General features: G+C 38.3%; 3 protein-coding genes across 5 annotated transcripts; 1 reads left to right on the top strand and 2 right to left on the bottom strand.

Annotated features, from left to right (window-relative positions):
- Positions 1–20: 20 nt before the first annotated feature.
- On the bottom strand, positions 21–4,201 carry nfu1 (NFU1 iron-sulfur cluster scaffold homolog (S. cerevisiae)). Its single transcript, XM_062417623.1, has 8 exons — positions 4,138–4,201; positions 2,532–2,638; positions 2,314–2,449; positions 1,284–1,350; positions 1,072–1,189; positions 914–977; positions 626–800; positions 21–407 (listed from the first exon to the last, which is right to left on the bottom strand). Exons 1-8 carry the CDS (start codon positions 4,194–4,196, stop codon positions 369–371), a joined length of 765 nt encoding a protein of 254 aa, XP_062273607.1. The 5' UTR covers positions 4,197–4,201; the 3' UTR covers positions 21–368.
- Positions 4,202–4,283: 82 nt separating this feature from the next.
- Positions 4,284–6,993, top strand: c4h9orf78 (chromosome 4 C9orf78 homolog). The gene is made up of 9 exons (XM_062418079.1): positions 4,284–4,433; positions 4,571–4,630; positions 5,034–5,085; positions 5,192–5,262; positions 5,382–5,459; positions 5,617–5,814; positions 5,982–6,118; positions 6,217–6,321; positions 6,475–6,993. The coding sequence occupies exons 1-9, from the start codon at positions 4,357–4,359 to the stop codon at positions 6,570–6,572; spliced, it is 876 nt and encodes a 291-aa protein (XP_062274063.1). The 5' UTR covers positions 4,284–4,356; the 3' UTR covers positions 6,573–6,993.
- Positions 6,994–7,123: 130 nt separating this feature from the next.
- Positions 7,124–11,319, bottom strand: med22 (mediator complex subunit 22). 3 transcript variants are annotated; one of them, XM_062418083.1, is made up of 5 exons: positions 11,213–11,319; positions 10,766–10,925; positions 10,017–10,097; positions 9,233–9,441; positions 7,124–7,686 (listed from the first exon to the last, which is right to left on the bottom strand). In XM_062418083.1, the coding sequence occupies exons 2-5, from the start codon at positions 10,886–10,888 to the stop codon at positions 7,494–7,496; spliced, it is 606 nt and encodes a 201-aa protein (XP_062274067.1). In that variant the 5' UTR covers positions 10,889–10,925; positions 11,213–11,319; the 3' UTR covers positions 7,124–7,493. The 3 variants fall into 3 exon arrangements, with proteins under 3 accessions (XP_062274067.1, XP_062274064.1, XP_062274068.1); XM_062418080.1 differs by having other exon boundaries at positions 11,220–11,303; XM_062418084.1 differs by lacking the exon at positions 7,124–7,686 and having other exon boundaries at positions 8,082–9,441; positions 11,220–11,303.
- Positions 11,320–11,814: the final 495 nt, after the last annotated feature.

Genomic DNA, 11,814 nt, shown 5'->3' with positions numbered 1-11,814 from the left:
GGATTACGTAAAACACATAGTTGTAAAATACTTCAATAAACTTTATTTATATACATACAGTATGTTTTTAAGCCTGAAAGCAGCTCTGACTAATGACTGATACAGAAAGGTTTGAAATAATAAATACAATTTATTTCAGCTCTACACACATATCAGTTTCTATGACCGAGCTCTTCTGAAATGTTGCCAGTGAGCACAAAACAAATACCAAAATCAGTGATAACATGATGATGATGATGATGATGACGATAATGAGTACTCCCACACCGATAAGCTAAATACCAGGCAGAAAGATGCTACTTTCTTTGCACATATGGCTTGGCCAGGGTGGGGATGAATGTGTAAATGTGGTTCTCGTTTCAGTGGAATTAGACTTGAGCAGCCTCCTCTTCCTCCTCATCCTTCACCTGTGGAAATAAACCAAAAAACATAGAAATAATTTTCACCAGAGCAAATCTTCTTTTATGCATTTTTGTTTTGTCGCTATGTGTGCTGAATGTGTGAATTTAAAGATGCAGATTTTCATTTATCTTAATTAAAAAAATAAGTAAGAAGTGTACACCACTGTAACTACATTAAGCACAGTTTTTTTTTTTACTGTCTTTCTTTTGGCAGGAGAACAAACCTGCTCCACTGATTCAACTTCAGGGACGTAAAACTGTAGCATGTTTTGGATCCCACTCTTCAAAGTAACAATGGAACTGGGACAGCTGGTACAGGAGCCCTGCAGCTTCACTTTAACAACACCATCTTCAAACCCCCGATACACAACATCACCTCCGTCGTCCTGCACTGTTGGCCTGGGGGAAAACAACAGCAATAAGTGTGGACAAACAGACAGAATGCCAGAGCAACAGGGACTAAACCAGATATTATAATACGTCTTAACAACCATCCCAAAAACAGCAGCTACCTTATTCGAGTATCCAAAAGTTCTTTGATCATAGCAACTACTTCATCATCATCATCTGACGGTGCTGAAAATAAAAGTGGAGACACTCATGAACAACTGGTCTTAAGTGTTTCTGTCTGTTTAAAGTTTGTGTCATACACAGCTGGTTGAATTCCTACCTGTATCTGCACTAGGTTTGCTGTCCTCATTGACAATAGGAAGTCCAGAGGTGAAAAAGTCCATAATGGCAGCAAAGACATCAGGCTTTATTACCTTCCATTCCATATTTTCATCAGACTAAATGAACAGAGACAAAGAAAACAAGCACTTAAAAACAACGAGATTACAGTATGTCACACTGTGCTGGTCATTAAACTAGACCTGGTTTTACCTTTGTTATGGTGATAAAGTCGGGGCCCAGGAAGACACTCTTAACACCATCAATCCTGAACAGCTGTCTAAAGACAATATAGAACATTACTTAAGGTTTGGTGCATTAATGATAATGGCATGATAAAAAAAAAAATATTACAGACAAAATCAATAGATGGATATAGAATGGATATAATGCTTTAAAAATGTACACATACATAAACTTCACTAAGATGAATATAAGATGAAACTGTAAATGTTTAGAAGTTGACACATTGCAACAGGAGCCATTAAAACTTAATTATATGTCAATTAATTCCTTTTGGCTTCAAACATAAATAAGACTAGATTAAAATAATGCATTGTCCGTCTTTGGCCCATATGGTAGTTCATAAAAATGCTCATACATGCACGCACACATGCACACACACACACACACACACACACACACACCGATTATACTAAGAGTATGAATACTCCAAATAATAAAGTGCAATACACAAAAGTTAAGAAAAACACTTCAAGGAAATAGATTAAAATTGAGTCAACAAGAATTTGATTCGTTAATTGCTCATGTGATAAGATAAACAGTTGAACTACTGTTTAAAAGCTATCTAACATATTATCATATGTCGTGACATAGCACTTACAGTATTTCAGGTTAGAACTATTAAATCTAATTATCTTAAACTCAATCGGATTGCATGAATTGCAAGAGAATATGAGCTTTGAAAGACACACAAAGTTTCACACAATTATGGGTTGGATCATATAAAATGTGCCCAGTTTTAGAGATTCAATGACATTCTGAGCAGCACATTGAAGTCTTACTACAATGTCCTTTGGTTTACAAGTGTTAAAACTTGTTTTGCGTGTGGAAATGTCAAACAGTTGGTATGACAGGTGAGTAGACCTTGACACGTGACTTGCTAAAGAACAAATAATAATAAGGGCTGTATTCAATTTAGCTCTGAAACATTGGAACATGGCCAATGTTATTATTTATATATGTTTTTCCTGCTGTGAAAAAGTCTTGTCAAATCACAGACCTGGCTAAAGGTGAGCAGAAGGCATCACGAGGGCCAGCAAAATTCATAGTTCCTTCCTCAAGAACTATGCGACCGGGCAGAAACTTTAGGCTGTTTGGATTTGGTGTGTCCTGTGTCTGCACAAACATGGTCCTTCCTGCAAAGAGTACAGAAACATAAGTCATTATAATGTGTTTCTCCAACATAAAGATACAGAAGAGTGCAGCAGGAATACACACCAGGGACAACCAAATGGGGTTTCTGTGGCCATGCGCTTTTGACTCCAGTGTTATGTGAAAGCCAGTGCAATCTGGAGCTCTGATATCCACTGCCAGCAAGACTGACACTGCAAATAAGAGACAGAGATTCATAAATGTATTACAGTTAAAATCACATTTTATTCATACATGCATACTGCTAAAAATCTGAATATTACACATTCATACTTGGGAATGTAGCAGTAACTGGTACAAATAATCTAATCTTTTAAAACCCCTTTCATACGCAATGTTCATACACAGGAATAACAATGGGCGATATAGCACACCATTTCATATATTATCATTTGTCATTTTGCTCATTCACATCTGCATTTAATTGTAATACTGATTAACTTTGGTTCTACATCGCTTTTACGGGCAGGGTGTTGTTACTATTGGATTTTAAACACATTCAGATATACATAATATATAGAACACAAGGAGGAATGGAAAATCAGTATTAACCCCTCTGTTGTATTGTTTTACAACTTTGAATCACAGTTTCCTTGACATGTATTATAGGGAAAAGACTGTTGCAACATTGTCTGAAAAGACAACATTGCAGTGTTCATAATGACACTATGGTCACAATGACTGGTGAATACTCCTGTATAATGAAGATGTCAGTAATTAATGTGGATTAAATATATGTATTTGGAAGTTCCTAGTAAGTAAATGTCATATCAAAAACTATGGCTGTGTCTGACATCACTCCATATTTACCATACAGTGCATTACATTTACCCTCTGACATTTAATTGTGTCGACTTTTACTTGCAATGGAGTGTTTTTATATTGATGTATTGGTACTTTTACAAAAGTAAAGGATCTGAGTACTTATACCACTAGTTAAAGGTCACAACTAGTTCAATTTGTGGATTTAAAGTGGTGTAAATTATGCAATCAATTGAACAAAGCTGAAGTTATCTTCTGATTCGGAGTTAAGGTAAACATGAATACTGATGTTTTAGGCACCACTTAACCTCAAGAAAAAGTTTTATACATCGTAGCACGACCCTTCATTAATCCCACTTTCAGATTTGGGAAGAGGTAAAGAAAAATGGCCATTTTATTGCTTTTGTGGTGAAATAGCCTCCCCCCCCCCTGATTTCATGAGCACAATAAAGGTTTCACAGATCTGACTGGGTTTAAACAGCTATGGCTGTGAGGCCAAATACTCTGTCACGGGTGTAAATGGTCAAAAAACGAGAAATCAGCAGCTAAATACAATTACTTATGGTCCCATTAACACCCAATCGAAAGCTAACTTCATTATCGTTCAACTCATCTGATTTATTTTAGTGTTTATTTTTGGCAAAATTTATATATTTGTAAAATTGTCCAAAATATGCAATTAAATGGTTATTTCTGTTTATCATGTAAAAAGGCTTAAAATCCAGACTGTAATCCAAAGAGTTACAACAAATAGACGAGGCAGCATCATCTAATCAGGCTGCGTCACTGCATGACTTATCCGACTAGCCACTAATGGTTAACGTCAACCGGTACTTATGAAGCCAATACATGCATGTGAACAAACTGAGAAGACATGGCACCCTCATAACTTAAAAACATGTACACTTACGGTCGCGAAAGTCTTGCTGAAACACCCAACAACTTGCCGACCTGTCTGTACGCCGCCATGTTTGTTATGGTTACCTAAACAAGACCGGAAATCGTCACGTCGAATTAGCCGAAGTGACGTAGTATTATTGTACGTTAGCTAAAATTCCCCCGCGACAACGAGACGTCGACTAGCGCAGCTTTTACAAAAGCATAGAAATAAGGTGAAGTTTCATTAAAAATGCCGAGTGGGAAAAACTTTAGGAGGAGAAAGGATTCCTCTGATGTCGAGGAGGATGAGACAACTCAAGCAGTCAGGTAACTTAGTTTTGTCATGTACAGAAGCTAACGTGGCCGACTGCTCTTTGTGTAAAGTTACTTAAGCTTACTTAGCGACTTAATTAACTTAATAGGTTTGTGTGAATTTGGTTTAATATGTATTTCTTGTGTTTTAGGACAAAAGTAGAGGAGGCCAAAGAACTTCAGTCTTTGCGGAAACGACAGACTGGAGTCAGGTAAGGTAACGGTGAATGAACGACACTATGAGCACATCTTGGTATATTCACTTTGGTAAAAGTACCAATACAGCAATGTAAAAATACTTCATTATAATAACGCATGCATGAAAAATCCTACTGCAGTAAAACTAAATAAGTAACGTTATTTGAAGTATTGCAATATAAAAAGTGGTTTGGTCCCTCTGACTGATAAATTATTATACATGACAACATTTGATTATTAATACTGAAGCATCAGTGATTACAATATTTCCCTCTGAAATGTAGTGGAGTGGAAGTATAAAATAGCGTCAAATGGAAATACTCAAGCACTGTTCATAATGCAGTCGTTGAGTAAATGTTCTTTTTAAAATTTCCACCACTGGATGTAAATCGATGTTCATATTTTGTGTTTCTTCAGTGTGACTGCCTTGTTGGTAGGAGAGAAACTGCCACCAGATGCTGAGACTGATGTAAGTGACATCTTAAAATGTGTAGTGTCTTTGAATAGCCTGCATATTTGTCTAGTTAACTAGTTTTTTCATTTTTTTCATTGTCGAAAATAAACGTTTCTTTCAGAATGACCCTTTCAAGCTGAAAACCGGAGGGGTTGTAGACATGAAGAAAATCAAAGATAGGAATAGGGACATGTAAGTAAAACCAACTACTTCAATGTTTTTTGTGTATAATGTGTATGCATTGATATGTCAGAATGTATCTTTTCATGAGACATGATTTGACTTAAGATGACCTCTGCTTCTACATGCAGGACAGAGGATGAGACTGACCTCAACCTGGGGACCTCCTTTTCAGCTGAAACTAATAGAAGAGATGAGGATGCAGACATGTAAGCATATTTTTTCATTTGTGATACACATTTTAACCCCTAACATTCAGGATATTCTCAAGGTATGATCACTAACAAGCAGCTGCTTACCAAGTGCTTCATATAAATATTCAAAGCTGCATGTTTTGTTTTGATTTTTCAAAAATCTATCCTACAGGATGAAATATATTGAGACAGAGCTGAAAAAGAAGAAGGGCCTTGTGGAAGCTGAGGAACAAAAAGTTAAGGTGAAGAATGCGGAGGACCACCTGTATGAGCTGCCCGAGAGCATCCGAGTGAACTCTGCCAAGAAGACAGAGGAGATGTTATCCAATCAGATGCTGAGCGGGATCCCAGAGGTTGACCTTGGCATTGAGTATGTAAAGAAGTCTCTCAGTTATCTGTGTATTTAGATTTATTTATTTTTAAATCTCTAAGTATGTATTTTTATGTATTATGTGTAAGAAAGACCTTTTGACATTGCAGGGACTATCAGACAGAAAGGATTCAACAGTTACTGACAGTCTGTTGTTTTTTTCCCAGTGCAAAGATAAAGAACATTATCTGTACAGAGGATGCAAAGGCCAAGCTGCTGGCAGAACAGAGGAACAAGAAGAAAGACAACGGCACATCATTTGTGCCCACCAATATTGCTGTCAACTACGTCCAGCACAACCGCTGTGAGTTCTGTCAATGTAGCAGTTTTAATAGAGACAACAGTAGAAGGTGATGATGAGCTGTGAACGGTTGGCTAACTATAAAAAATGTCTCTTATCAGTCTATCACGAGGACGTGAATGCACCACAGAGACACCACAGACACAGAGAAGAGCCCAAAGCAAGGCCACTGCGTGTGGGTGACACAGAGAAACCAGGTCCAGAGGGTAAGCAGCGCATACACACAATTACACTCTTCTTATAGTGAATGACAATTGTATTTTTGGTATTCTGTCTGGCAGTTGCCCAGCTCTTTGCAACATATTTTGTAAAAGATAAGTTACTGTTCAGTCTTTATAACTTCTCCTGTTACTCCACAGTGGCAACACCACCCAACTACCGTAAACGTCCCAACAATGAAAAGGCTACAGACGACTACCATTATGAGAAGTTCAAGAAGATGAATCGACGATATTGAGGAACTGGGTGTTTCTTTGACTCAAAATTATGTCCGACTTTTTAGAGACTGAAGCATCAAAATTGGCCATAAAGATAATTTGCAGACTGGTTTGCCCAATTAAATTGAACAGAGTGGACTCCCATGACAGTGTTGTACTTTGTAAATACTGTACATATCGCCAAATAGTGGTTTTCGATTTGAAGTTCATTTGCTTTGTATTATGTTAAAAGGGAGGATCGTATTTCATAATTATCTGATGACCAACAACAAATAAGATCAATATCTGTTTAGGAACTCAGCAATAATATTGATGTTTAAGTGAGTGGTGGTCCTATTCATGGAGAGGAAATCTGAAATCAAAGACAAATGCATTTTATTCTACTGTCAAGTTGTGACTTTTAGTTGTAGAATTCAGTCTTTATTAAAAACATAAAACATTTGTTGCTTTTTAATTTGGTCAGTGCATGGTGGAGTAAAAAAAAAAGAAAAGCGGAAATAAAACATTACAAATGAACATTTTTACAAATGAAATGTAAGATCATACATTCTCATTCAATACTTGAGCCAAAGTCCAGTGTGCACACATAAAACTGTATATTGTACATACTTTGTATTTTACTTCAGTATTGGATGCACATTTCATTTTAGACTGAGGGGAATGTTACTTTGACAAGTGTTACACCATCATTCTTCTGAATCATTCCTCTTTCTTTAATACAAAGTAGGAGTTTTGCACTTTTCCTGAAATACATCTTCTGGCAAAATAAGTCCTCAAAGCCTGAAAGTTTGAGTTCAGTTATATTTGAGTCAATGTGTACAACACAAAATAGTGGTAGACTTTATCAAACACTAGTTCAGAGTACGTAATCGAAATCTAAATTAGCCAAGTCCAAACTAAGCACTAGTGTTGTGTGTTCCAGTTCGTGTCCAGTTCCCTCCTTATGGTTTCTCTATGGAGGTGGTCCCGTGCCCATTAAGGTGGTGTTGAAGGTTTGTTTCCTGTGAGGGAGGTACGTCCACGTCCTCTCGCTCCCCCTGGGTAGAGCTGCAGCTGCTGCCTGGGGAGGCCCAGCTGTCTCGCTGCCGGAAGGCCTCACACAGGGGCAGATCAGTGCTCTCCCACTGACTGTAGCTTTGCAGAGCAGAAACCAGTAGGAGGCAAAGAGTCAGTGCAGCACAGAAAGAGGAGCAGACGAGAGCAGCAGGTCAGAATTAAGCACATCCATACACGTACAGCAGCACATAAAAGCACACGCGATAGAACGGACAAGCATGGAGGTTATGCAAAAGCACTTGGAAACTGGAACGTGGGCGAAGACATTAAAGTGACTGTTCGTTAATTTGGTGCTATTAAGAGGTACGACTGATCAATTGTTTTCATTTAAGCAAAAAGGTGGGGTTAGTCGCTGATGGAGGAGAAAGCAGAGCAAGTGTAGTGAGGAAGGAAGGCCCACACCCAGCATGCTCCAAACAGGACAGAGACACCTCTCAAAGCTTTCTTACAGAAAAACCAGACAAACCATAACAGTGTTTTCTTTCTAGTTTATTTCTTAAATCATTCTGGGTCTAATGGAACAACTGGTGCACATGTACAACCGCACCATGTGTGATTGACACTGCTTGCATGATTACAGCTCGAGTCATTTGTGGTTTTAGGGACGGAATCATAAAAAAAAAAAACCTTACTGCTTTTACAGAAAACATCTGCTTGACAAACTATTAGTAACTTAAGATTTGACCTTTAATAAATAACAGCAAACAGCTGTGTCTGATTTTATAGTCTACCCTCAACATCCACCTATCCTCAATATCTAGCGCATAGGACATCACCATTATCTTTATGACTTAAATAGAAACAATAATCTTAAATGAATAATGCATTTATTAAATATATTTTCTGATATAGTTTACGCTTAAAGGGAGCTTGCTTTCCTTACAAAACTAGGCCTTTTACAACCGATCAATTATCATCCGTTAATAAAATGTACCTATTATATCAATTTTTTGCACTGATTACTTCAATTGTAAAATATGGAAATACTAAATGAACTAAGAGCAATAATCTCTTGACTTTCATTCCTTTAAATCATTCATCTCTCTTAAAAGCAGGATTAATAAAGTATCTATCTATCTATCTATCTATCTAATCACCATTTAGAAATAAACTTAAATCAACAGCAGTGCCTTCTCTTCTGAATTATAACATGTATCCTTGTCACCAGAAGAGCCCTGGCTTTCCAACTATGCCAATAAACTGCACTAAAAATGCATCCTGACCTTTAGTGATTCAAGCTGCAAGCATTTACATTACTGATATTCAGCCTCTTAAACGCTTATTTTCTTTCTACTTTCACCAATTACGACACAAATATATAAAATAGGGCAGGACATCAGTCAAGGCACTTAATTAAAAAACCATGAAACAACACTTAGCCACTTAGTGAGGTGAGCTCCATCGTGTATGGTGCAAATCTACTGGACTTACAGTGAACCCCGGCTATGAATTGTGCTCATGTACAGTTTGGACTGACGGATGAAGATGAGATAAATTCAGCCCTGTAAGGAGTCAGGCTTTCCCTGGGCTCAGTGGTGAATGGTAAGGGTGACGCAGTACATGGTGCTGGGCATGGGACAACAGAGGGGCAGTGGGATGGGGGCAAGTATGAGCCTACTTGTACCTGGAGGAGTAATATTCTTCCTCTAGCTCATACAGGTCAATGGCGATCTCGTCGCGGAGTGAGGTGAGCTTCTTGTCACACTCCTCCTGCAGTGAGCGGAGCTGCTGGTTCTGCAGGCTGATGGCGTCGTTCACGGAGGGAAAGTCATTCAGAATCAGGAACTGCTTCAGATCTGAAACCAGCTTCATCAGGGATTCACCGGCACGTACCTGAAATGAGCAAACAGATGAGGAGAAACAGATTTCGAAGTGAATGATATCCTATTTCTGGACTAAAGTCATTTTCAATCACAAGGCTATGATGCACTTCACATAAGCTTTGACCTCTGAAACCACACTGTCCCACAGGCTGGTCAGCAAGTAGAAACTGATTCTGCGCAGCCATACTTTACACAAACCAAGATAAGTACTCAAAATCCAGTGGATTATTGTTTTATTAATTGATTAGTCATTTGCTTTATAAAATGTCCAAAATATGGTAAAAAATGTTTTTTGGGAAATTTGCATGAATGATGCATATCAACATTTTTTTTTAATTTACAGGAATGGTGCAGCTATAAAACATGTTGTCCAGTAAATCTAAACATAATTAATAAAGAACTGAAACAAACTGAAGCAAAAGATACACAATTCTATCGGACAGTGCTGAACGACAAAACTTGAACTTACTCAAAAGCAGAAGCGCACATTTAGAAAAAAAATCCCTCTAATTGCTCAGGCAATAGCAGAGTTAAGTTGCTTTGGAAGCAGATGTGATTGGTTCTTTCGGTTCTTGCAATACTTACAATGTTTGCTGCTCGTACATGCATCTCATAATGGTCTTGCTCTGCTTGAGTTGGTCGAGAAACCTGTGTCTCTTCCTCTATCTGAGGGGAGAAAACAGGGTGATCATGTTACCTGACTAATATGTATGGTGGGCAACAAGATAACATGTATACAGGGTACAAGAGGGGGAATTAAGGACAGGTTCACAATTTTTCAAATCTGTCTCAAAAGCAGTCAGATGCCCATATGAAAAGATCCCCATTCAACTGCACTTTCAATGTAAGTGATGGGAGGCAAAATCTACAGCATGTCCAAACAGTCATTTTATGCAAACATTGCAAAAAACGTTTATCTAAAGCTTATATGAGGCTCCAGCAGTCTGAGTTAGTCATATCAAGTAGATATCTGCCACATTTACAGTCAAATTCCCTCTTTGCATTTCCCTGTTGAACTGTGGTGGAAGTATAGTAACAAAAAGAGGGACTTTGGCACTAACAAGACTGTAACGTTGAAAGGTGATTTGGATGACTGAGGATTCATATTAGCTTCAGATGAACATTTTTGCACGGAAGAAGGCTTATATTTTAAGAACACTATGAAGGGATCTCTTCTCATGACCTGCATGAAGAGGAGGAATGACAACAGTAAAAAAAAAACAAAAAAAACATGCTTCAATGTTCATGTGGGCTTCTGACTGTAACTTTAAGACAAACTTGAACAATTGGGAACCCGTCCTTACACATCAGAGACAAGAGAAGTCAGGAGGTACCTTTGCAGTTTTGATGATTTCGGTGAAGTTGTCCAGGATGGACTTGATGTCATCTTTCAGCCTCTTGTTGTAGCTCTGCAGTAAAGTCTCTTTGCTTTGAGGGAGCACTCTCTGGTTAGCCATCGCGCTCAGGATAAACAACGAAGTGTACCTTATCTGTCTACACACGCACACGCACACACACACACACACACACACACACACACACACACACACACACACACACACACACACACACACACACACACACACAATGAAATATTCAGGTGATGAAATGAAAAATAAAAATACTGAGGACAAAATGCAAACAGCGTTAACAGCGAGCACTGTTATTGTTAGCAATCCCAGCTAGCAATGCGCTTACTTTCATGAGATAAACAGGTGAGAATTACACTACTAGTTCATACTACACTGTACTACTGCATGAGTGCAGGGATTATGACTTACTTCTCACTTCATATTTTGTAAACAATGTCGCTATTGCACAAAACCATCCAGTAAATGTACGCAACCATGAGAAAAGCACTACTTTCACTCCTCTTCCTCTATGTAGTTAACGGCGGCTAACATCCGGTATGTGCGGGTATTACTGCCCCCTAGTGACGCATTACTTACCCTACACTGCCAAACTACAGCCCTTAAGTTTAAAGTGTACACATCAGTGTAAAAATACAATTAAAAGATTTTTTTCTCGCCATAATCATTCCTCCTGTTCACTCTGACCATATAGGGTCCCTTCATAATGCACTTACAATGTAAGTGATGGGGGCCAGGCCAGACAAAAAGATCGAAAGCACTCCTGCGCCCAGCCAAAGAACCCTAACAGTGAGCTGTCTCTTTGGCATTTGGCCACATATTTCCCTCACCCCTGGTTCACTTTTTCTGTCGTGTATTCACATTCAGCTTGTTTGTTTGTTTTCACCCAAACTACTATTATACCCCGAGGCTGGTGGGCACAACTGCTATTATGTCTGACTTTGATTAAATAAATCCACACACAATATTCTGATAGACATTTCCTGGTGCCATGAGGTCTTCAATAAATGCTG

This window comes from Scomber scombrus, chromosome 4 (assembly GCF_963691925.1).
Source record: "Scomber scombrus chromosome 4, fScoSco1.1, whole genome shotgun sequence".
Taxonomy (NCBI): domain Eukaryota; kingdom Metazoa; phylum Chordata; class Actinopteri; order Scombriformes; family Scombridae; genus Scomber; species Scomber scombrus.
This window is presented reverse-complemented; position numbering and strand designations above follow the sequence as displayed.

Coding starts and splice junctions, on each gene's coding strand:
- nfu1 (XM_062417623.1), bottom strand. CDS start 4,196: ATGGCGGCGTACAGACAGGTCGGCAAGTTGTTGGGTGTTTCAGCAAGA. Junction 978..1,071: donor CAAACCTAGTGCAGATACAG/GTAGGAATTCAA, acceptor TTTTATTTTCAG/CACCGTCAGATGATGATGAT. Junction 408..625: donor AAGTTGAATCAGTGGAGCAG/GTTTGTTCTCCT, acceptor TTATTTCCACAG/GTGAAGGATGAGGAGGAAGA.
- c4h9orf78 (XM_062418079.1), top strand. CDS start 4,357: ATGCCGAGTGGGAAAAACTTTAGGAGGAGAAAGGATTCCTCTGATGTC. Junction 5,086..5,191: donor CACCAGATGCTGAGACTGAT/GTAAGTGACATC, acceptor CGTTTCTTTCAG/AATGACCCTTTCAAGCTGAA. Junction 6,119..6,216: donor CTACGTCCAGCACAACCGCT/GTGAGTTCTGTC, acceptor GTCTCTTATCAG/TCTATCACGAGGACGTGAAT.
- med22 (XM_062418080.1), bottom strand. Junction 10,098..10,765: donor AAATCATCAAAACTGCAAAG/GTACCTCCTGAC, acceptor TTCTCCCCTCAG/ATAGAGGAAGAGACACAGGT. Junction 9,442..10,016: donor ATGTACGAGCAGCAAACATT/GTAAGTATTGCA, acceptor TGCTCATTTCAG/GTACGTGCCGGTGAATCCCT.